This window comes from Musca autumnalis, unplaced genomic scaffold (genome assembly GCF_047663935.1).
Source record: "Musca autumnalis isolate F117 unplaced genomic scaffold, ASM4766393v1 scaffold_3, whole genome shotgun sequence".
Taxonomy (NCBI): Eukaryota; Metazoa; Arthropoda; class Insecta; order Diptera; family Muscidae; genus Musca; species Musca autumnalis.
Genome location: NW_027411866.1, coordinates 103,895,405 through 103,921,837, shown reverse-complemented (window position 1 = coordinate 103,921,837; position 26,433 = coordinate 103,895,405). Strand labels below are relative to the sequence as shown.

At 36.4% G+C, this 26,433-nt stretch overlaps 1 protein-coding gene across 1 annotated transcript in view; it reads left to right on the top strand.

The window, feature by feature from the left end:
- fz3 (frizzled 3) overlaps positions 1 to 24,902 on the top strand; it is a 63,193-nt gene extending 38,291 nt beyond the window's left edge. The window contains exon 2 of the mRNA XM_073973346.1: positions 22,406 to 24,902. Coding sequence (XP_073829447.1) covers positions 22,406 to 24,046 — 1,641 coding nt within the window. The 3' untranslated portion in view covers positions 24,047 to 24,902. The remainder of the gene's footprint in view (positions 1 to 22,405) is intronic.
- Positions 24,903 to 26,433: the final 1,531 nt, after the last annotated feature.

The following is a 26,433-nucleotide window of genomic DNA, read 5'->3' as shown; positions in this document are numbered from 1 at the left end:
AGACTGATCTTAAAGAACTTTGATTTTATGCTTCATCAGATCAGACACAGGATTCTCCTGGTGACACCACGTAGAAGTCAGCGTTCAATTGAAATGAAAGGGGAACAAAGATAAGGCCTGGACTTTGGCATGTTAAACTCGGCCAGGGCCGTTACTTGGTCCACACCCTACGATATCCGTATAAAAACATTACATTATCTACAGATAAGGTAGGCCTTTATAAAAAGGTTTCGTTAGCTATGAGACCTTCAAGACTAACACGTTTCACAAACCCTTAAAAAAGTCTCTACTTTTTCATACCACATTTCCTCTTGTATTAAGACTACCATTTGGCAAGCCGGCCTCATTTAAAACCTTCCCAATAATTTCCTTTTTGTTCATTAAGAAATATTTAAGACGTTGCGCATCAAAAACATTTTTCATGCCACTCTTTTTGTCAGCAGCATCAACTTGGCAAAGTTGTTTAACACATTTGAAGGAAAAGAGATGAACCAGAAAACAACAAAAACACACTCATCGCACTTGCCTCAATTTCGTTGTTGTTGTTGTTTTTGCTACAATTAAGTTGCAATATAAAAACATCAGCAACAACAAAAAAACTAACTACATTTTCGCTTGAGACATTTTGGTATTGCTCCTCTGTTGGCTCGGCTGCATTTAGTTCAGAAACCAACCAAACAGTAGGCAGTAGCATGAAAAAGTGTTATAGTTGTTAATGTTGTTGTTGCTCTTGTTGTTATTCTTGTTTTTTTGTGTTATTGTAAACTAAAACATTTTGGTTACCGTTTTTTTTTTCTTCTTTCTTCTTTGATTGCTTTCTTTTTTCGTTTTGTTTGTTTCGGAGACTTGCAACGTGTTTCATTGTTGATGCTGTCTGCCTTTGCCATTATGGAGGCAAGGCTGCCGGCTGCTAGCTGGAGTTGCAGAGTTTGCTTTTGAACAGAAAATACCAAAGGTTTGAAGATACCTTAAATTCCAAATTCCAAACATAATGACGTTCCGCGTATTGTATTTGGTTTGAATGGTTGCTCCTCGGCTGCTAATGGTAGGCAGGCTATGGATGGGGGGATCTTTTGTTGTTAGTCGGTTGCTTGCCTGACTGAGTGACTACCTTCCTGCTGCATTCATTGTTGTACCGCAGGCAGCTATTATAGTATTTTTACTTTTGTTTCATTTTGACATGACTTTGGTCTCTGTTTGTGATGTTTGTCTGTCAGTTCGTCAATTTTGAGTCTTGAATTTGTTGCTGTTATTATTTTGTTTTTTTTTTTCATTCTACGGATTTGGCTTGCTTGGTAATGCTACAATACAATGATAATAGTTTGCCGTTGTTGTTGCTGCTGCTGTATGTTGTTATATTTGAAATTGACTGTGAGTTACTGTTGCCATTGTCTCATACGTCTTTAAAGTTGTTGCTGTTGTTGTTTTTATAGTGAAGTTCTTTTGTTGTTATTTGAAGGAATCTTTGGCTGATAAATCGTTTTTAATGTGTTTACTGTTTTTCTGTTGGGCTTAACAGCAACTTAGATTTTGATGATGACGACTAAAATGAAGAATGATAGATATTTTAGAAGCTCAGCTCTCCCAAAAAGGACGAAGAAGACTTTTCTTATATCAATGAGTTCACCCCGATTCGTATTACCTCAATGAAATGGGACCTACTGTTTATCGCAGATTCTTAACGAAGTGTCTTAAGACACCACTTGCAAAGAAGTTTTAGATGACTGAAGTGCACAATTGTCGCCAAAGTTACATTGAAGAGTATTTTGCCATCGTTGCATGTTATTGCAACTCGGTGGCACCCATTGTACTTCTCTTTTATGTCAAGCTTCTTTATAGAGGAGATTTTAAAAAGAGAAGAGAATATAAGGCTCCTAATAACCGAACTCTGAACATTGTTGAAAGCCTCCATAAAACTAGGTTTTATAGCATTTTAAGGGAGACGGTACAACTTCTATTCAGGCACATTTGCAGGCAACATTTGAGGACGGTAGAGGAAAAAGCTTTAGGCGTAACTTAGATTTTTTGACATTTTGACTGCCGTACAGCCTAGTAAGGCATCAGTCTCCAAGGTAATGAAGCAACTGCATTAATCAAATATCAAAACCTAGGTCCCTGTATAAAAGGACTGTATAACGTTTTTTGTGCAAAGTCACCAACTAATACTTATGCAAAGCCAAATGAGTGGACAATTCCAATTGGGAGAAAATAAGAACGTGTTAAGGGACTCACTCCTTACAATGTGTAAATAAGAAATATTACGATATGTAAAGTTTCTTTGATAATTATCGTGCGCACAACTTTAGCGACAAATTTAGAACTTTTGTGGGGGAGGTGTCCAAAGAAGGGAACCGATATGGCTCAGCTTCAGCTTCAAATTTGATTTATGTTTGGAAAAAAATATTACAAAACAAGTAAAAAAGTATCTGTCGACTTGACCAACAGAGATATACCCAAGCCTCGGACCTAAAGAAAAGAAGTAACACACAATAATCTATATAATACCATGTACAACGTTTGGAGCAAATCGGTTTCTCCCTACCCAGTTTAGTTGGTGCCGGCAGGTTTTTTTTTTCGGAGCTTCTGGACCATTATCTCAGGAAGTAAGGACTTGCCCCTGACAAAAACATATACCGTAATGGGGAAAGCGAATACAGCTTGTTACAACAAAAACCAAAGGGATTCGAAGTCCAATTTTTTGACCGATTTGGCTGATCCGTTCGAGAGTTATCTTGCGCTCCAACTACATGGTGCCATTGGGATATTTTAAACCTTTCGGACTGTTTTCTCAGGATGTATGGACTTGCACCTGATAACACTTGTACCGTCGTAATTGGGGCAGGGAATACAAGTTGTTACAACAAAAATCAAAGTGATTCGAGAGCAGGTCCTAAACTGAACTTTTCCGAAATTTTGTGTAGGAGGTACCCGCAGGAGTTGACCGATAGAGTTAGAAATTTCACGATGTACAAGTATGTACCAAATCGGTTACTTGCTTTAAAAATTATTGTGCACACATTTTTTTCAAACATTTTTGAACTTTTGTGGGGGAGGTACCGGAAGGAGTGGACCGATATAACACATCTTCGAACTTAAACCAAGATTGGACAAAATATTACCAACTCCAAATTTTGGACCAAATAGGTTCATCCGTTCGAAAGTTATCGTGCGCAGCAGCCAACCAGCCAGACAGACGGGCGGACATGACTAAATCGACTTTAAATTGAAACACATTTCGTCCAAATATACTTGGGTTCTAAAACCATCATTTTGTGAGGCACATTTAGCCCGTATTAAAGTGTATACACCCTCGTTACCATAAATGCTGAGGGTATAAAAAGGATTTTGAACCAAATCGGTTTATCCGTTCAAGAGTTATAGTGCTATCCATGCAGAAAGAAAAGACCTTTAATCGGTTGGTCCTTTCGAGTGTTATCTTGCGCTCCATTCAGACATACGGACAGGGCTTCATCTGAACAGGATTTCGTCCAAACATAATTGGGTTCTAAAATCATAATTTCGATGTGCCACATTTCATCGTGTCAAAGTGAGGGGAGGGCTTTTAAACGTTATTCGTTCTATAGACGAGGTATTTTTGCAAAGACTCATTAGGCTAAAAACACCTTTAGAAGGTTTCTCTATAAAAGACTTTTAAAATATCTCTTGTTTATAGAAGACCTTTTCAAGGTCGCCCTTCGATAAAAGACCTTAAAAAGGTCAGCTCTGCGGGGGTTTACTTTTTATGGAAGTCTAACACTAGGGTTATGAGTTTTTGACATTTTTTCTCAAAAATGATTTCCTGTAGGGAGAATGAATGAATTTTTGCCTACTAATGCCTAAAATAACATTCATTCCATTTTATTACAAAAAAAGCGTTCCGCACAATCCACTTTGAAATTTTTTCTTTTTGAAAAAATGCCATAAAATGAAAAAAATTGTTCTCAAAAATTTATTTCCTGTTGCACGAATGAATGACCTTTTGCCTATTAATGACTAAAATAACTTTTATTTCACATAGATATTGAAAAAGGTCCCGCACAAACCACTTTTAATTTATGTGATATATGAAATAATGTTATATGTATATAATATAAAATTATATATGTAATAAAACGACGATAAAATAGTGAGAAACGGTTATGTCATTTCGGTTATGTCGTGTGCCCCTATACCTTGTTTTCAGTTAAATATCTACTTACAGTGACTTCAAAAAATGGTCAAATGTTCTGAAAAATAAAAACTTTAAAAGCTTTTTGTGCGGAAGCTTTTCTATCGAATCACTTTATAATTAAGATTTTATGTAATCTTATGTAGAAACTCATCACGCTATGATACAGTGATAGGAGGTTGTAAGGTCTTTATAGAAGGCTGTTCAAATGCCTCCTTTCTATATTAAACCTTTTAAAGGTTTTCCATTTACAGACCACCTTCTCTTATTCTCCTTTTAGACATTTCTAAAAGGTCTTCTCCCTATAGAGAACATTTACAAGGACTTCTTTCTATGGAAGATCGTTATATGACCTTTACATGTTTTCTCCCAATAAAGGACCTTTTGTCCTTTAGTCTACCTACTTAGTCTACATTTCACAGAACGTCTTCTCTATATAAAAAAAATCGCTCTATTTGAGAACTTAAGAAAGTTTTCCCTCTATTGAATATCCTAACAGGATGTTTTTATAAAAGGCATTCACCCTATAAAAATCTGTTAAAAGATCTTCTTACTAAAGAAACCCCTAAGAAGATCTTCTTACTAAAGAACCCCCTAAGAAGATCTTCTGTCTAAGAAATTCTTTATAAAGTCTTCTTTCAATGAATGGTGTTATTTTTCTTGTTTGTAGTAGGCTCTTTGACGGTCCTCGAGAACCTCTTAAAGATAACTTTCTATAGAATACCTTCTCTATATAAAATATGTATAAACAGGAGGAATTTTTCAGTTCTGCTGTACTTTGATATGCCGTTTAAGTTCTGTTGTCAACAGAAAGTCTTACACACTTTAGGGAGGCCGGTCTGGGGTACAAAAACTTTGTAAAGATTTTCATTCCATTACTAAGTGTTACTTAAAAATTTATCACTCCTCTGTATTTCCTTGCTAGCTTTTTGTCTTACTCCTTTTTTGACGATGACGATTGACGTGACGACGTCTCTCTCTGATATATGATTGCGGCATACAATGTCCAATGGTGTTTTTGTTTGTATGTTTGTTTGCAACTAATACTTTGTCCTGTTTCATTGTTGTGTTTTTTCTGGTATTATTGTTCTTTTTATCCGGCTTTTGCACATATTCTACAAGCCATTATATGCCCTTATAATGATTATTTGTTGGGGATTGTCTTGCGTTGATTTAAGAGTTTCAAAGGTTTTGTGAGTGGTTTTTTTGAAATAAAGGAATTTTCGTATTTTTTTAAGAATGATGGAGAAGATTTTGATGATTTTAGTTTCAGAATCTAAGATTTAAAACCGACAAATCACATTTTTTTCATCCAAATCCAATTGCTAGTGGTCGACCTTTAGAACTGAGGTTTTTTTTTAAGTTTTCATTTTTTCATTGTTTTTATAATGATGGAGAATTTGTTGATGATTTAAGTTTTAGAATCTAAGATTTGAAGCCGACAAATCACATTTTTTTTTTCCAAATCCCTAAGCTATTAGTGGGTCTTTTGAACTGTTTTTTCGCATATTTGCTTTGTACCATTTCCACTTTTAGTTTCATTTCTTAAGTCAGACAATGTCGTTTTTTTTGTAACTAGAATCCATGACAGCTTTTAGGAAACTGTCTCATTTAAAATCATAAAAATAATCATCAAACAAATTACTCCAATGCTTTGGCAACATTTATGGGGCTTTTTTTCTGTGGCATTATAATTTTTGCTGTTTTTACTGGGATCTTCGTTATTGCATGACTTGTGATCTGTAAAGTTGGCAACAGAGGGTTGCCATTACACATTGTGTTTTACTGCCAACTATTGGCTGAAAGGAAACATCTAAAATTCATTTTTTTCCAAAGGTAATTTTGTAGCAAAAATTTAAAGATTGGCAACCCTGTAACCCAAACTTAAGCCCCATAAACTCTGTTGACATGTTACATTGCAAAGACCACTTTACATTAGTCGTCTTATATGGATGTATGTAAAGGCAACTTAAACCCAGCATGCTTCGTGGAGTAGCCTCCTTTTGTTTGGGGCACGCTTGAAAACGAGACAACATTTATGTTCATACTGTGTTTGGCTGTTTTCGTTAAGGCGATTATGTTTATGTTGTTGTTATTGTTACCGCCACCAGATCCCATCGTGTTATAAGTGCCTCTGTTGTGCTCTTCTTTTGGATGGCCTTTTTTGCATACTGGTTGTTGCTGCCACCGCCATCATCACTATTTGTGGAACAACAACCGACAAATGTTGGCTTGTAGCAGACTTAAAGTGAAATGAAAAATTAATCCATTACTTAAGTGGTGATTATGAACATTTTTAGTCATCATCAACAGTCGTTCACTAAGTTGCAAACAAAAAATCTTTTTTTAATATAGTTTGGTGTGAGTCCAGTGAATTTTAAGCATTTCCTGCTTTGGTGGTAATAAAAAATGGACAAAGGTATTTTTTTTGGGTTTTATTTCTTTTCGAAAGTTTTAAAATTAAAGAAGAATTTTTGTTGGGGAATTTGGAGGGAACGGAAATGGGCCAATAAGTAGCTAAGTAACAACTTTTAAAAACTGTGTGAAAATTTTTTGACGATTTCCGATCTAGCGAAGCTTTAAAGGGGTCTCTATTTATTGGATATATTTTAAAGAAGACTATAGAGGAGGTTTTAGCCCCAATAGAGTATTTGCCATTTGGCATAAGTAGCAAAGTAAAAACTTTTGAAAAAGGTGTGAAAAAATTTTGACGTTTTTCGTTCTAGAGGAGCTTTTAAGGGGTTTCTATTTATTGGACTTTTCTAAGGGAGGCTATAGAGGATCACAGACAGTGTTTCCCATAAATGTAGATACGAGGAAATCCTAAAGGTCTAAGATTATATTTATTGCTTGAGGTTTTTAACCCCAAAAAAGTATTTGCCATGGTCAATAACTTGACATTTATGGCCTTAACTTAATTGAAGCTTACAATTACATAGCAGTAGGCAGTGATAAATTGGCCTAATGTGTGACCCAATAAGACGATTCTGACAATAAATCATAATTTCAGTTCAATTATGTTATAAAAGTATACGCTGCAACGGACTAACCTGACAACAACAACATCATGGCGAAAAGGAATATGACATGAAGCACGCATGTCTCTTAAGTCTTTCGTTTTGCCTTGGAGGATTTCACAGCTTAAATTTCATAACAAAATCCCAACCATGGCATGGTTTACAAAGGGGATAATGATGATGACACACACAGAGAACAACGACAATGAAAAAGAATTTTGTGCAAAAAAAAACGAAAATGATGAGGAAACGTTTATGGCAATTTTTCCTTGGAATTCTTGTGTTTGTGTGTGTATGTGTGCATTTCTTCTCTTTTCCAAGTCTTTGTAATTACCAGGCAATTAAGTTAATTGACCTCCAACAAAAAACTCCCCTGACTTAATGTACGTCTGATCTGATAGTTATTTGTTTCGTTTGCGTTTTGCAAAGCCACTAAATGCAGGTGGTGGTGGTGGAGCAGATGTATTTCAGTTGTAATGATGAGTTGAGAGTTGGGAATGATAATAATTTTTGTTTTTGAAGGAAAATTGTAAACAAATATTTGTGGAGAATATCTTAAGAAGAGAAAGGTAGTAATAATTGTTTCAAATTATCCACATTCAAGAAATTTGCAAATATTACAAAAATTCACAAAAAAAAAGAAAAACTGGAAAGATGGACTGATGAAAAATTTTCAAATGGCTAGACTAAACAAAAGCCATAAAAAAACATTTCAACAATATTCAATGTTTCTTTGTCATAATTATTGAGAATATTCCTACTTTGTATTTGTAGTCCCCGCTAGAATAAATTACAACTTAAAAACTATCCACCTTCTAGATAAATATTTAAAATCTTGGGAAACCCCACAGCCATTAATGTACAACTATCAAGCGGATGTGTCTTTATAACCCCCATAAAACTTTATAATTTTTTAAGTTTCATTCTACAGACATGGAAAATCTCACGCAACTTTAATTTACCATAATAACATTTATAACTTCCCACTCTGCTCTACTCAAGTGGGGGGCTATGTTTATCACTTCAATACGTTTAGTGGGGTTTATATTGTAAATTTCTCAGATAAGTGTTAATTTAAATGGAGATTTTATCATCATAAAAAAGTATGAAAGGTATGCGTATATTTTAAACTTGTTATAGAATTTTTCACCTTTTACAATGTGGAAATTTTGTGAATAAAAAACAAAAAATTCCGAAGATCCGGTATATAAATATGTATGTATGTGAGAATTGATATCGCAATGCATCTTTGAATCTTCTTCAAAGAAATTGGCATTTGAAGATTAGGCGAATTTATGAGTTTATTGTTATTCGAATTGAGGTTGTAGTCTTTGGGCTTTCGTTTTACACAATATGGTGTAACGCACGACTTAAAGCTAAGAAATAGTAAAACTCGAAATAGTTCAAGATGTACAAAAACATTGTTAAATATTGAACTAAAAAACTATTTTCTATTTCCAATTTTAATTCAATTATATGGGCCTGTTCTTATAGTTAAGTCTGTACAGCTCACAGTGATTCAGAATCGTTTTTACTGACCAAAAGCCTATAGCTTTAGAGCAGAATAACCTACAAATTCATACTAACAAAAATAGGTTTCAGAGAAATATAAGGTCAGTGGTTTTCGAAAAGTTCAAAAGTTTCTGATGAACTGAAACGAAGATATATATACTTTGATATGGCAACAAGTAAGAACGGCGTTAAGTTCACTCGAGCCGAACTTTTTATACCCTCAACCACGAAGTGTATTGCAGAATGGAATAATTAGTTTCATTTCGTTTATGAAAGGGAAGGTACACACAATACACAATATTATATTACAGCAATCTCGGTTCGAAAATTTGTCAACGAAAAACCCCTCGAAATACATAAAATTGGGCAATGCCCGCAAGGCTTAAAGCTGGATATATATTGACAGCTTCTTTGCGAGTAAATTTTCTATCTTCTGTGAACACAAAAATCCATTTAAAATCCAATTCGGTAAAAAAACATGATTAAAATTTGAAAAAAATCTTAAATGATTCAACGATTATATGGGGCTATCGCACAACGTGAACCTATACTGTCTGATTTTTTACAAGGTATATTTTGTACCTTTAGCTAAGACTAAATACCAAATGTCAGTTATTCCGGTTGAATAATGTGGCTAAAACTTTCAAAACACCGAAAATCGGAGTACAGTTGTATGGAGGCTATATGAAGGCGTGGGTCTATACCGACAAATTTCTGGTGGGAAGTTTTATACATCCAAATACTAAATGTAAAATATTGGGGCGAAAATCTTCATCAAATTGGAGCAATACCGACAATTTTCAGATTTAAAGTTTTATACCCCCAACGAAGACTACATACCAAATTGCAGCCGTTCGGTGGGATATCTTCAAAATGCATACCGAAAATCGGGAGGTACAGTTCTGTGGGGGCTATAAATTTCAGGTGGAAGGTTTTATACCCCCAACGAAGACTAAAAAACGTCTGCCAGTTCGGTGGGACCGAAAATCGGGAGGTACCGTTCTATGGGGCTACATGAAGGCGTGGACCTACACCGACAATTTTCAGGTGGAAATATTTATAGCCCAACAAAAACTAAACAGTAACAGTAAGCAGTAATCTTCTCTATAAAGAGATGCAGATCGGCAGATCATGGCCATTAAAACGTTTCTAGAGGTCGTCAACTCTAAAGCCAGATAATCCAACCGAAATGGATGAAATCTTTTTTCATTAAACCTAATTTATGGTGTAGGGTATAAAAAGTTTGGACCGGCCGATTCTAATACCGTTTTCACTTTACTTTTTCTTTTTTTTATAGTAGGATGTTTTTAAAGCTGTGGGTTGATAACCCGGAATGTTTGTCTGATGTGGGTGGATGTGCTTTCGAAGTTACAAGTTTGTGTCTTAAGTATTTCGTTTTTTTTTTTCTTTACAAAACTCATCTTATATTGATAAAAATGTTTTTCTTAATTTTTGTAAAAAATAAAACAATATTGAAAACAAGTGAGCCAAGGTTATAGTCGGGTCGGGGCCGACTATGTGATACCCTACACCACTACCCATGTTCATAAGCTTTTGACTAATAAAATTCAAAATATTAAAACTGGGATAGCTTTGTTCTGAATGTCTTCATTAACACAGGTAAATTTTTTTGAAACGCATTTAAGTGCATCGACAGTACAACCCAAATAAAAAATGGAAAAGTGAGATGTATGCCAACCATCAATAGGCTTCTTTCTCTGTTAGACCCCCATCAACCCCCAAAATTTCGTAGTGTGATTGCACAAAAATGGAAAAAGGGATGCATTACCGACTATTGCGACATCTCTGTTGTTTGACCACCTATGACAATCTACTTCACATCGTTGTAAAGGTGATATTTTCTACTTTCCTTGCCAGGTTTTGCTTTCGATATACCTCCTACAGAAGGGAGATATTAACTCTGAAATAAAACGTTGGTCTTTTTTCCAAATATTTTTTTCTTCACATTCCGACCCCTGAATAATATCCGACCATTATCAAAAATCAAAAGTTTTTTTCATCTGTGGGACCCCCAATAACACCCAAAATTTCGTGACGATCCAATTAATATTGCGACCTGTAGCGTGATTTCCAAAAAAGTGGAAAAATGGGATGTATTACCGACTATTGCGATATCTCCGTTATTTGGATACCTACGCCAACCTGCTTTACATCATTGTAATGATGGGATATTTTACATTCATTGTCAGACTTTGCTTTTGGAAGGTCCGGAACCAAAGCTGTGATATTCGTCATTACTATTAAAATCGCAAAAATGAATAGTTGTGTTCTATTAGCGGCTTTTGCGATATCTTCGTTGTTTGACCAACTACGACAACCTACCTTACATCATTAGAAAGGCGATATTTTCTACTTCTGCTTTTGGTATACCCCATATTGAAGCTGAGATATTCGCTTAGGAAGAAAACGTTGTCTTTTTCTCTAAATAAGTTTTTTGTCCATTACAACCCCTAAATATTATCCGACCATCACCAAAATCAATAGGATTCTTCATCTGTGTGACCCCCATTAACCCTCAAAATTTCGTGACGATCCCGTCAAAATTGCGACCTGTAGCGTGATTACAAAAAATGAAAAATGGGATGTATTGCCGACTATTGTGATATCTCCATTATGTGGCCATCTACGCCAACCTACTTTGCATCACTGTAAAGATGGGATTTTCTACTTTCATAGTCAGATTTTGTTTTTGGAAGATCCCCAACCGAAGCTGTGATATTCGTCATTATTATTAAAATCGCAAAAATAAAAAGTTGGGTTCTATTAGTGGCTATTGCGATATCTTCGTTGTTTGATGACCTACGAGAACCTACTTTACATCAGTAGAAAGGTGATATTTTCTACTTTTATTGTCAAGTTTTGCTTTTGGTATACTCCGTATAGAAGCTGAGATATTCGCTTTGGAAAAAAACGTTGTCTTTTTATTCACATAAGTTTTTTGCCCATTCCGACCCCTAAATATTATCCGACCATCACCAAAATAAATAGGCTTCTTCCCCTACGGGACCCCCATCAACATCCAAAATTTCGTGACGATCCGATCAAAATTGCGGCCTGTAGCGTGATTACAAGGTTTATATGGACAGGCGGACAGACGGACGGACGGACACGCATAGCCAGATCGACTCAGCTCGTCGAGACATTCATTTTGGTATATATAAGTATGGGTCTACGACCATTATTTCGATCCGTTACAAACTTTTTGGCCAAAACCAACTTATAATACCCTCCCCACATAGTGGCGAGCGCAACCAATCGGAAACATGTACTTTATATAGGGTGTATTTGAGAGCGTGTGGAAACACAAATATTAAAGAGCATTGGATTGATTGAAAGCAAAAAGTTTTAAAAGTAAAAAGTTTTGCCTAGATTGGAACACCACAGATGAAGGCTTTTATTTTGGTTATACTTAAAATTAAATGTTACAAAAATGCCTTAAGGGATATTCAACACAAAAGAAGCAGCTTTAAAAGCCCCCAAAACTTTGTAATGGCTTCATACCGCCTCAGACTGTTACATATTGATAACAACAAAAAGTAGAAATAAGTGTTTTTTGGTGGTGTTTTACAACATTAACACTAACAGTAAATTCAAAAATATATTATTAATGATTTTTTTGTATTTTTATACCCTACACCACTATGTGGGGAGGGTATTATAAGTTGGTTTTGGCCAAAAAGTTTGTAACGCATCGAAATAATAGTCGTAGACCCATACTTATATATATCAAAATGAATGTCTCGACGAGCTGAGTCGATCTGGCTATGTGTGTCCGTCCGTCAGTCCGTCCGTCCGTCCGTCTGTCCGTCTGTCCGTCTGTCCATCTAAACCTTGTAATCACGCTACAGGCCGCAATTTTGATCGGATCGTCACGAAATTTTGGATGTTGATGGGGGTCCCGGAGGGGAAGAAGCCTATTGATTTTGGTGATGGTCGGATAATATTTAGGGGTCGGAAAGGGCAAAAAACTTAGGTGGATAAAAAGACAACGTTTTTTTCCAAAGCCAATATCTCAGCTTCTATATGGGGTATTCCAAAAGCAAAACCTGGCAATGAAAGCAGAAAATATCACCTTTCTAATGATGTAAAGTAGGTGCTCGTACGTGATCAAACAACGAAGATATCGCAATAGTAGCAAATAAAACCCCAATTTTCATTTTTGCGATTTTAATTATAATGACAAATATCACAGCTTTGGTTGAAAATTTTCCAAAAGCAAAGATTGACTATGAAAGTAGAAGATCCCGTCTTTACAATGATGCAAACTAGGTCAGCGTAGGTAACCAAATAACGGAGATATCGCAATAGTCGGTAATACATCCCATTTTTCTATTTTTTTGGAAATCACGCTACAGATCGCAATATTGATCGGATCGTCACAAAAATTTCAGGGTTAATGGGGGTCTCACAGATGAAGAAGCATATTGATTTTGGTGATGGTCGGATAATATTTAGGGGTCGGAATGGGCAAACACTTATTTGGAGAAAAGTCAACATTTTATTTCAAAGCCAATTTCTCTGTTTCTTTAACAGAGAAAGGAAAGTAGAAAACATCACCTTTACAATGGTGTAAAACAGGTTGTCGTAGGTGGTCAAATAGCAAAGATATGGCAATAGCCGATAATGCATTCCATTTTCCGATTTTTTTGTAATCACGCTACTGGTCGCAATTTTGATCGGATGGTCACGAAGTTTTGGGGGTTAATGGGGGTCCCAAAAAGAAAGAAGCCTATTGATTTTGATGATGGTCGGATAATATTCAGGGGTCGGAATGGGCAAACACTTATTTGGAGAAAGGTCAACGTTTTATTTCAAAGCCAATATCTCTGTTTCTTCAAGAGTTAGATCAAAAGCAAAATCTGGCAAGGAAAGTAGAAAATATCACCTTTACAACGATGTAAATTAGGTTGTCATAGGTGGTCAAATAGTAGAGATATCGCAATAGTCGGTAATGCATCCCATTTTCCGATTTGTTTGTAATTACGCTACAGGTCGCAATTTTAATCGGATCGTCACAAATTTTTTGGGAGTTGATGCGGGTCCCACATAGAAAGAAGCCTATTGATTTTGGTGATAGCCGGATAATATTTAGGGGTCGGAATGGGGAAAAACTCATTTGGAGACAAATTCAAAGTTTTATTCTTTGTGAATATATTGGCTTCTAGTAGGGGTATTCCAACGACAAAGCCTGTCAATGGAAGAAGAAAATATTACCTTTACATTGCTGTAAAGCAGGTTGGCGAAGGTGGTCAAACAAGGGAGATACCACAATAGTCGGTAATGCATCCAATTCTTCCATTTTTTTGCAATCAAGCTACAAGCTCACTTTGATCGGATGGTCACGAAATTTTAGTTGCTTATGGGGGTCCCAGAGAGAAAAAGGCATATTATTTTTGGTGGTAGTCGGATTATATTCCCTAAAAGAAATGTTTACCAGTGAAAAGCTTATGCACAGGGGTAGTGGTGTAGGGTATCACATGGTCGGCCCGTCCCGACTATAGCCTTTGCTCACTTGTTGTGAAATAAAGAAAGACCTGTTTTGCGACCTGTAGCGTGATTTCCAAAAAAGTGGAAAAATGGGATGTATTACCGACTATTGCGATATCTCCGTTATTTGGATACCTACGCCAACCTGCTTTACATCATTGTAATGATGGGATATTTTACATTCATTGTCAGACTTTGCTTTTGGAAGGTCCGGAACCAAAGCTGTGATATTCGTCATTACTATTAAAATCGCAAAAATGAATAGTTGTGTTCTATTAGCGGCTTTTGCGATATCTTCGTTGTTTGACCAACTACGACAACCTACCTTACATCATTAGAAAGGCGATATTTTCTACTTCTGCTTTTGGTATACCCCATATTGAAGCTGAGATATTCGCTTAGGAAGAAAACGTTGTCTTTTTCTCTAAATAAGTTTTTTGTCCATTACAACCCCTAAATATTATCCGACCATCACCAAAATCAATAGGATTCTTCATCTGTGTGACCCCCATTAACCCTCAAAATTTCGTGACGATCCCGTCAAAATTGCGACCTGTAGCGTGATTACAAAAAATGAAAAATGGGATGTATTGCCGACTATTGTGATATCTCCATTATGTGGCCATCTACGCCAACCTACTTTGCATCACTGTAAAGATGGGATTTTCTACTTTCATAGTCAGATTTTGTTTTTGGAAGATCCCCAACCGAAGCTGTGATATTCGTCATTATTATTAAAATCGCAAAAATAAAAAGTTGGGTTCTATTAGTGGCTATTGCGATATCTTCGTTGTTTGATCACCTACGAGAACCTACTTTACATCAGTAGAAAGGTGATATTTTCTACTTTTATTGTCAAGTTTTGCTTTTGGTATACTCCGTATAGAAGCTGAGATATTCGCTTTGGAAAAAAACGTTGTCTTTTTATTCACATAAGTTTTTTGCCCATTCCGACCCCTAAATATTATCCGACCATCACCAAAATAAATAGGCTTCTTCCCCTACGGGACCCCCATCAACATCCAAAATTTCGTGACGATCCGATCAAAATTGCGGCCTGTAGCGTGATTACAAGGTTTATATGGACAGACGGACAGACGGACAGACGGACGGACGGACGGACACGCATAGCCAGATCGACTCAGCTCGTCGAGACATTCATTTTGGTATATATAAGTATGGGTCTACGACCATTATTTCGATGCGTTACAAACTTTTTGGCCAAAACCAACTTATAATACCCTCCCCACATAGTGGCGAGCGCAACCAATCGGAAACATGTACTTTATATAGGGTGTATTTGAGAGCGTGTGGAAACACAAATATTAAAGAGCATTGGATTGATTGAAAGCAAAAAGTTTTAAAAGTAAAAAGTTTTGCCTAGATTGGAACACCACAGATGAAGGCTTTTATTTTGGTTATACTTAAAATTAAATGTTACAAAAATGCCTTAAGGGATATTCAACACAAAAGAAGCAGCTTTAAAAGCCCCCAAAACTTTGTAATGGCTTCATACCGCCTCAGACTGTTACATATTGATAACAACAAAAAGTAGAAATAAGTGTTTTTTGGTGGTGTTTTACAACATTAACACTAACAGTAAATTCAAAAATATATTATTAATGATTTTTTTGTATTTTTGTGAAATAAAGAAAGACCTGTTTTGCTTGCCAGCCGATATGTGCCCTGTCATAAACATCAAAGACCACTCTTTAAATTTTGTTTTAAAAAATTAACTTTTTTTCTTTTAGAGGGGAGAACCTTGTGGCAATTACTTTGATTATAGATTTTAACATGAAACCATCGAGTGTTATATGTTTGGAGGCTGTGTCGGTAGATTTCTGTGGTTTTTTCTCTCCTCTTTTTGGTTAGACGATTTGTCTGTCTTTTTGGTAATTTTCCTTTTTTGTGATTCGTCATTGTCTGTCTGTGGCTTGGCTACTCAGTTTTCGTTTATTGTCGGTTTCAAAGAAATTTTGTGTTGTATTGTAACGAATTGCAATATTTAATGCTTCAAGGTTGAATTTAGTTTAAAAATACATTTTTCTGTTTCAATTTTTGTGGTAAGATTTTGAATGTGTCTTTCGAAAAAGTGGTGAAGAAGGATTAGAGGTGCTTGAAAATACAGTTGGAGATATTTTCTCAAAAATATTTGCATTGGGAATAAAAATAAGAATTTTTATATAAAAAAACTGCATGAACCACACCAAATGAAAGATTGTTTCTAGGGGTCGATCGGAGCAAACATGACTTAAAAGTATTCCGAAAATAAAAACGGCGTTAAGTTTTGCTCGGCCGAGCTTTTTTTACCCTCCTCCATAAAACTACCAGAAACCAGATTTCCGCAATTTCGGTTGAATGATGTAGTTAAATCTTTAAAATTCTAGAAATCGGGAGTTTCCGTTCAACAGGGGCTATAGGAAAACGTGTACCTTTACCTAGAATTTTTGCAGAAATGAATGAAAAGGAGACTAAATTCCAAATTGTTGAATTTCGATAATGTGGCTAAAATAGTCAAAATATTTAAAATCGGAAGGAACTCAAGCATACAACCTTCAAAATACCAAAAACGGGTAGGTACCGTTCTATGGAGGCTATATGAAGACGTGGACCAATACTGACAAATGTTAGGAGGAACGTTTTGTACCCCCATCGAAGCCTGATTAGAAACTTTTCAGTTATTTCGGTGGGAAATTGAGGCCATAACATTCAAAATACCGAAAATTGGGTGGTACCGTTCTGTGGGAGATTTGGACCTTTTTCAAGAAATTTCAGCTGCAAAGTTTTATATCCCCAACCAAGACTAAATACCAACTTCAGCCATTTTGGTGGGGTACATGGAGACACAACCGTCAAAATGCTGAAAATCAGAAGGTACCGTCCTATGGGGGATACATGAAGACGTGGACCTATACCGACAAATTTCAAGTGTAAACTTTTTAAGAAGTTTCAGCCAATTTTGTGTGATATCACAACCTTAGAAATATCGAAAATAGGGAGGTCTTGTTCTATGGGGGCTATATGAAGACGTGGACCTATACCGACAAATTTCAGATGAAAAGTATACCCTCCACATTATGGTGGAGGGTATAAAAAATCGATAGAATTTGAGGTAACAATTTCAGGTCGATCGGAACTAAATTTTCTCAGATATGCACATGTGTCGAATTCCGAAAATAACTTGAGCTGAGCTCTTTCAGATGGAAAAACAAATAAATTTGGTAGTTTTCTTGAAAAAATCATGAAAATGGCTTTTATTGCATTACAATACTAAGCCATGTCAGACTCACTATAATTGATTTAATTGCCCTGTTTGTGTCTTAAGTCTTTTGTTTTGCACAACAGTTTTCAAATATCTAAGTATGTTTGTGGCTATGACAAAAAACTTGTCCTCGAAAAGTCTTTAAATGCCTTAAATTGAACTATAGATTTTTTGATGTTTTTTTTTTTGCAATTTTAGGCCTTCTGTTTTAGAGGATTGTTTTCTTAATTAAAATTAATCTCCACAGAATTTCTGACATTTCCGGCAAAAACCAACAAAACATGAAATGCTTTTGACATTTTGTCTTTCAACCAAAAATTGCAACAAGCAAAAATATACAGGATTTTTGCTACAGTTTCTACGTTTCGCTTCTTAATAATGATTTCCTTTCCACAAAAGCTCCAAGACAAAAAAAAAAACAAATATTTGGTCAAAACTAAGCACGTTAAACAAAAGCCGATGATGCCAAAACAAAAATTTATCATAAAATTTCTTAGGAAATGCCATGAAAAAAACTTGATTTTTTTCTTTACTTTCGGATGAACTTAAAATTTAAGGATAACTTATGTGGATAAACTCAGGGCCGCATATTTAGGGATCTAAATTCATCATTTCTGGTGAAGCTAAGAAGCCACAAAAAATGAAATTCATCAAACAACAAAAACAAAAAACGAGATTGATATTTTGAGTGATACAGACTGACATTTGATGTTTTTTGTTGGATGCATGGATGGATGGATGAATGCTCCAAGAGATTTGATTTGAGAGATCACCACCAACAACAATAAAAATAACTTGAAAGCCTATTAAACAAAGACGCTGACATGTTCTCATCGTTAATTCATGAAATCCATAAAAACTTGTTTGCCGGTTTAGTGGCTTTTCCGTTGCCGTTGTGTGTCTCACAAGAGGCTCATCATAAAAACTGAATTTGAGGCTTTCTTTCAATTGAAAAACTACAACTAATCAAATAAAAAAACTCAATGCCTAGCTATCGTTAAAGCTTAAAACCAGTAGTAAATTCTAAATAAAAAACATATACATGGCAAGAGCGGCAAGCTTAAGAACTTTTTTTAAAGAAACCATAACTAATGAATGTAAAATGCATAAAACTAGTCACCTTTCTTACCTTAACCATGAGTTCCTGTGTTTTATTGGAATTTTATTTTCTCTTCACACAAATCCCAACTAGACTTCTTAATTAATGTTGTTATCTTTTATTTTATATTTAATTATTATTATTTTTTTCAAAGAATTGTTAAAATATCATTAAAAAAAACTTTAATGAATCCTCACACATTGTCTGTCTGTTAGTTTCCTGGTTTCTTCATCTTCATAACCAAACGCAATTATCATTCATATCACTAACGACAGCACGCACATAGACCAAACACACAATTGCATGTTGCAATAATTATAACAATTATAAATATTAATTTAATTAAATGTGTTCATAGTTTATGCAAGATATGAAATTCAACCAAGCCTTGAAATTCTTTTGCATGCAATTAAAAATGTTTAAATAGAGTATTGGAGCCAAATACCATGCAGTAGTCGTGGCAACATACGGTAGTGCCAATAACAAGTAACCAGGCAAAAATGCAACCAAACCCAGCTTCATTGAAATGTAATGTAAGGGAAGTAGAGAATGTTTTTTTGTTGAGGGAAACATGTTTAGGGTAGTGAAAGACTTCAGACCGAAACTTATAAAGAGAAAATACAAAAGACACGAGAACAGGCATGATCTTCAAAATGTTCTTACCGAAACGCTGAAGCTTAAGCATAAGCTTATGTCGACTGTTCATCGGATCACATATTGCTCCCTCTTATCCCTATGTCGTCTCCTGTCTTCTGTCTATAAAAGACCTGTAAGACGTCTTCTGCCTGTATAAGACCTCTAACAGGTCTATTGTCTTTAGAAGTCCTGTAAAAGATATTTTGGCTAGAGAAGACCTGTAAAAGGTTTTATATCTGCAGAAGACCTGTAAAGGGTCTTCAGTAGGGCATGACTTTTTGACGTTTTTTTCTCAAAAATAATTTCCTGTAGCGAGAATGAATGGCCTATTAATGCCATTTAATTGTTAAAGAGGCACAAACCACTTTGAACATTTTATTATTAAAATGCATTTTATCTGTAGAAGACGTTTAGAAAGTCTTCTGTCCACAGAAGACCTATAAGATTTCTTCTGTCCATAGAATACCTGTAAAAGGTCTTCTGTCCATAAAAGATCTGTAAAAGGAAAGGTAAAAGGTCTTTTTTCCACAGAAGACCTGTAAAGGTCTTCTGTCCATAGAAGACCTGTAACAGGAAAGGTAAAAGGTCTTCTGTGCTGTAAGAGGTGTTCTGTCCATAGAAAACCTGTGGAGGTGTTCTGTCCATAGAAGACCTGTAAAAGGTGTTATGTTCATAGAAGACCGGTAAATGGTCTTCAGTCTCTAGAAGGCCTATAAAAGGTTGTTAGTCACCAGAAAGCCTGAAAAAGGTCGTCTGTCTTTAAAAGATCTGTAAAAGGGCTTAAAAAGTACTGTCAAAGGTATTCTGCCTGCAGACGATGTTTAAAAATGTCGTCTGTCTATAAGAGATCTGTAAATATTCTTCTCGTTATAGAATACCTGTAAAAAGACATTTGTCTGAATAAGACCACAAGGTATTCTGTCTTTTGAAGACCTGTAAAAGGCCTTCTGTCTGTAGAAGACGTGTAATAGGTCTTTTGTATACATACGATCTGTAAAAGGTCTTCTGTTTATAGAATAACCGCAAAAGGTCTTCTGTTTATAGAAGAACCGCAAAAGGTCTTTTGTGTATCGACATCGAAATATTTGTCGGAGACACTATACAGTATATATATTCTTGATCAGCATAACATTCTAAGTCGATATAACCATCTCCATCCGTCTGATGAAATCAAGATGCATCTAGCAATTTTTAAGATAGACCTTTGTAATTTGGTATAGAAATTTTTATTACTCCTAGGATGTTTGGTATTGAAACGCCTTCATATAGACCCCAAACATCGGTACCTCCGGATTTTCGATATTTTCAAGCGCTTATCCTCATTATATAATTTATATATAATTGTTCCACAAACATCCCAGATGGGACATGGGAGACTTCTCTCACATCAATGAGTGCACCCCGATTCATATTAGCTCAATGATATTGGACCTACTGCTTATCGCCGAGTCCGAACGGCGTGTCTTAAGACACCACTTATAGAGAAGTTTTAAATCGCTGAAATACTCAGGAAATGTCGCCAACATTACTGAGGGGTATTCTGCCACCGTTGAAAATAGTTTTGATGTTGCTTGGCCGGGGAATCGAACCCACGAACTTCAGCGTGCAAGGCGGGTGTGTATACCATTGCACAACGGTGGCACTCATTTTCCCACCGAAAATGGTAAAATTTGGTATTTAGTCTTCGTTGAGTGTGTAAAACTTTCCACCTGAAATTTGTCGGTAAAGCACCGCGCCTTAATATAGCCCCCATAGAACGGTACCTCCCGATTTTCGGTGTTTTGATTTAGGCTCAATATCCAAACGAAATAGTTGAAATTTGGTATTTAGCGTGCGTTAAGGGTATAAAACTTTCCATCTAAAATTGTTCGGTTTAGGTCCACGTCTTCATATTGCCCCCATAGAACGGTAACTCCCGATTTTCAGTATTTTGACGGTTGTGGCCTCAATATCCTACCGAAATGGCTGATATTTAGGTATTTAGTCTTCGTTGAGGGCATAAAACATTCCACCTGAAATTTGTCGGTATAGGACAAGGTCTTCATATAGCCCCTATATAACGGTACCTCCCGATTTTCGGTAATTCCAAGGTTGAAACCTCAATATCCCACCGAAATATCTGAAATTTGGTATTTAGTCTTCGGTGGGGGTATAAAACATTCCACCTGAAATTTGACGGTTTGGGTCCACGTCTTCATATTGCCCCCGTAGAACGATACCTCCCGAATTTCGTTATTTTGATTTAGCCTCAATATCCCAACGAAATGGCTGAAATTTGGTATTTAGTCTTAGTTGGGGATAAAAAAATTTCCAAGTGAAATTTTTCCGTATAGTTCAACGTCTTCATATAACCCCCATAGAACGGTACATTCCGATTTTCGGAATTTTCAAGGTTTTATTCTCAATATACCACTGAAATGACTGGAATTTGGTGTTAAGCGTTCTTTGGGGGTATAAAACTTTCCACGTGAAATTTGTCGGCGTAAGTCAACGTCTTCATAAAGCCCGCATAGAACGGTACCTCCGGATTTTTGTTATTTTGAAGGATTTAGCCTCAATATCGCACCGAAATTTGGTATTTGGTCTTCGTTGGGGGTACAAAACTTTTCACGTGAAAATTTGTCGGTATAGGTCTACGTCTTCATATAGCCCCCCTAGAACGGTACCTGCCGACTTTCGGTATTTCCAAGGTTGAAGCCTCCATATCCCACCGAAATATCTGAAATTTGGTATTTAGTCTTCGGCGGGGATATAAAGCTTTCCACCTAAAATTTGATACGTCCATTAATTAATTGGAATTTTGTGTTCCCAGAAGATAGAAAACTTGCAAAAAACTATCCATTGTGTGTAGTCAGAGGGTAGAAAAAACAACGATGAACTCTTTTAAAGTGTGCTGCTACATTTTACTTCTGAAGTGGATGTTACTTGGTATCTCAATGGGTAGAAAACCTCCACTCAGAAAATTATCAGTATAAACTGATTATCATATTTAATGTAAAGGAAGAACTTATTAGTTACTAATTATTCATATATAGGGTGGAGGGTATAAAAAGTTCCGCCCGGCCGAACTTTACGCTTTTCTTATTTGTTTGTCTTAGAATTACATCCATAGATACTTCTTCATCCTACTTAAACAATAAAATTGCTACTTTTTCTAAAAAAACATAAAACTAATTACGCCCCTCCCTCTCTTCTCCTTGCAGATTACAAAATTGCTGCCGTTGATTGAATCACACTGTTCGAATACAATTCGTTTCCTGTTATGTTCATCACTTTTCCCGCTGTGTACACCAGATGTACCACGACCGGTGACAGCATGCAAGTCATTGTGTGAATTTGTAAAGGCGGAATGTTCATCACATACTGAGCTAATGCAGTTATGGCCTGAATTTTTAAAATGCGAACAATTACCCAGCCCAGAACATCAAGAATTGTGTATGCAAATTCCAACAATACCGACTGTAAAGACCACCACCACCACAACTATCAACAACAATAGTGACAGTCGAACATCAATCGAAGGCCCAAAGCAAACGGATCAATTACCAAGGCAATTACAAATACCACCACAAGTGCAGCAGCATTTACAAACATCTGCCGGAGCTCCAGCAGTAGCAGGACCACCAGCCTCACCATCCAATCATCATTTCTATTGGCCATGGATGTCGCACCACATAATTAGTAAAGCCATCAAGCCCACAGCCATATGCCCCACGAACTTTACAGTCAATCCTTTCAATCCCGATGAATGTGTGCCGCAATGTAGCAGAGACGGTTTCCACACAACACAACAAAAGAAAATTGCTGAGAGCTTGATTTTGGGTCTCTCGGCCATATGTTTCGTCTTGACTTTATTTTCTTTGGTTACATTTTGGGCTGAGCCGACACGTTTTGGTTATCCTGAAAGGCCCGTATTGTTCCTTTGTCTGTGCTATAATCTATTCTCCGTATGCTATTTGGAGAGAATAGTTTTCCACAACTCTTCAAGGGCTTTGGCTTTAATGGAAGACCCCTTAAGCAAAACTCAACATCCCGCGTGCTCTTTGGCACCACCCTGTTTGGCTTCATATATTACCACAAGCTACCTAAGTCTCTGTGCTGCCACCTGGTGGTTGATATTTGCCCTGTGTTTTTATTTGTCCTCCCACAAGAAATGGTCTTCGGAGGCATTGGAAAAGAAATCCGGATTGTTTCATGTCTTGGCGTGGGTACCACCATTGGCACCACCAATTGCTGCCTTGCTAATGGAAAAGGTGAAACCCAATGAATTGACTGGCATGTGTACAGCACCAGGATTTGTGGAAATACCAACCATGGTCCTTTTACTACTTGGTTTCTTTTTTACGTTGCGGGCCTCCAGATCGCTGCATGCCTTGCAGCAACAAATGCTGCCCACATTTGGTCATCAAAGATTTTCACAAATAAGAAAAAGATTTTTAATATTTTCTTTGCTGTTCTTTGTTCCAACACTGGCTGGTGTGGTGGCGAGATTTTTTGAGCCCCACATGGATTCGGTGCCCACCTGTTCGACACGGGAAGATTGTGCCTCACCAACGCCATTGATTGCATGGCCCACCTTGTTGCGTCTTTTCTTCCAACTAACCGGCGGTACTTTAACCGGTATGTGGGTATGGTCACGTAAAACCTGTGAATCTTATCGTAGCCGCCTCGTACCCACACCCACATCTTCAATGACTAATACCACCACCAAATCGGCAGCTTCACTGCCCAAAAAACATTTACACACTTCGGGTAAATCAACAATTGGAGCTCCACTTTACAGTGGCATAAATTTCCATAATGTACCCGTCTACACTACCACAACGATTGTACCACGCGTGTAGCCTACTCTATATGGTGATGGCGGAGAACATCAGACAAGGGCGGGTGTATATAATCCAGGGTATTTTGTATTAATTTAAATAGAAAATAAGTTGTAAATAATCCGACAAAGAAACAAAAGAATAAAGAACTCGAATGTTGTTTTCTGTGTAAAAAAATAAACTATTTATAAAATAAATATATTGTTTGTATTTATATATAAAATAGGCACACATTTCCCAGTGACATTTCTCCCAAACCCTTTGCCTTTTTTAAGGAAGAGGTTTTGGAATAAAATTTTAATCCTAAGAACCCTTTCAGTTTGTAACTGAATTTACCAAGTAACCTTCTTAAAATTCTGGTTAATTTTTTGTTAATGGTTTTTTAAAATTATATTTATAGGTCTCATTACTACATCTATACATTCATAACACACCAATAGAGGCAGGAATGCGGTCAGAAATATAATACCACAAAAGGTGGGGAAAATAAAAATGTAATACCCACGCCTTGACTCTTATCCTCCCACCCCTTCATGACTACCTCCCTGCCTCTTAACAATTATTATCATACCTTTAAATATAATTCATGTGTTATTAGTTCGTAAAAATTTTAATTTATTTTTTTTTTTTTGTACAACCAAAATCATCCACAATAGATTTGTGTTTTTCTTTTTTGTTTATTTTTATTTTGTGTTAAGTTTTATTTATAGTTCAATAAAAGCATTTGTATATAAATTAATGTAAGTTGACATAATTTACGCAAAAGTATTTAGCATAAGAATTCTGAACAAAACAACAAAACTGTGAAAAAATATAAAATAACGAAATATTCTATTCCCCAAAAATAAATGATAATTATTTCAAATGTTAAAATAAATAACGTGTTGTTTTATTTTGGAAAATGCGACGGAAGGTTCGAAGTTTTCGACCCTTGCTAATTATTACTATTAGTATACTATTAAATGCAAAATGTATACTCCACGCCATACCGAATTACTCATTTTCTTCTGTATGCATTTCTAGAGGCGTCATCTGTATTCACTCTTATTATTTGAGCAGAGTACTTTATTACTTAGGTTAGGCTAGGATAAAGGACGTGTGGCTATCATAATAGGCAGTTGCTATACTTATGTATTTAAAATTAGAAGATTAGATTTAAATTATTAAGGTAGGTTTACGTAGAGTGGCTGTTTGCAAAGTTATTTTCCCGTTGGAGCCATCCCAGGCCTTTGGCAAGGAATAGCAGGCTTGTCGGCTCCGTCTTGCAGAATGCTGTTAAGGATTGAATCGTACGTTCACCCATGGTGCGCAATCTTCTGCACATAAGCATTGGATAGCGGCATAGTAGGTGCTCGATTGTCTCTACCTTTTCTTCATATTCACACAGCCTGCAATAGTCAGCAATTTCGTTTCTTTCCCATTTCCAGTCATTGATCTTATCCTGCAGTGGCCCGTGCTTATTCCAACTGTTAGTTTTAGATCGGGTTTCATTGAGAGTAGTGGTGCGGTTCTTGGTTTTGAGGGGACTGACCAGATTGCTCTAGATACCAGATAAATTTAGCAAGTTTTGACAGACCTTGTTCTATCTGCCTCATATACGAGGGTCACTAAAAAACACGCAGAGGCCCCAGGCGTCATTTAACTTTTTTCTTTTGGAAAGTTTAACAGTTTTTAGCATAAGTACACTCAGGACAGGTTGTCGTACGACCATGTGTTGGGTTGTTTACAGTGGCTTGATTGAGACACCTCCATACATGGGTTCTGAACGCTTTTAGAGCATCTACTTACGATTGCTGCGATTTTTCGGGCTCATACGCATAGTTTCATTATTATTCCAACTGTTAGTTTTAGATCGGGTTTCATCATTGAGAGTAGTAATGCGGCTCTTGGTTTTGAGGGGACTGGCCAGATTGCTCTAGATACGTTACAGCCAGATAAATTTTGCAAGTTTTGACGGACCTTGTTCTATCTGCCTCATATACGATGGTCACTAAAAAACACGCAGAGACGCCAGGCGTCATTTGACATTTTTTTTTGGAGAGTTTAACAGTTTTTAGCATAAGTACACTCAGGACAGGTTGTCATACGACCATGTGTTGGGTTGCTTACAGTGGCTTGATTGAGACACCTCCATACATGGGTTCTGAACGCTTTTAGAGCATCTACTTACGATTGCTGCGATTTTTCGGGCTCACACGCATAGTTTCATGATTCGTCACCTGGATCCACTTCATAAACGTCTTTTGGAGCACTGTGTTTGAAGCACCGCGTATTTTTTCGAAATTTCTTGCACCGATCAACACGGGATCCGACGAGAAAACTCCCATTTTTGGCGCCAAGCGTTCATGCAATATCAAATGTTAGTTGGTGGAATAAATGCCCAAGGATGTCTCTATCTCACGGTACAT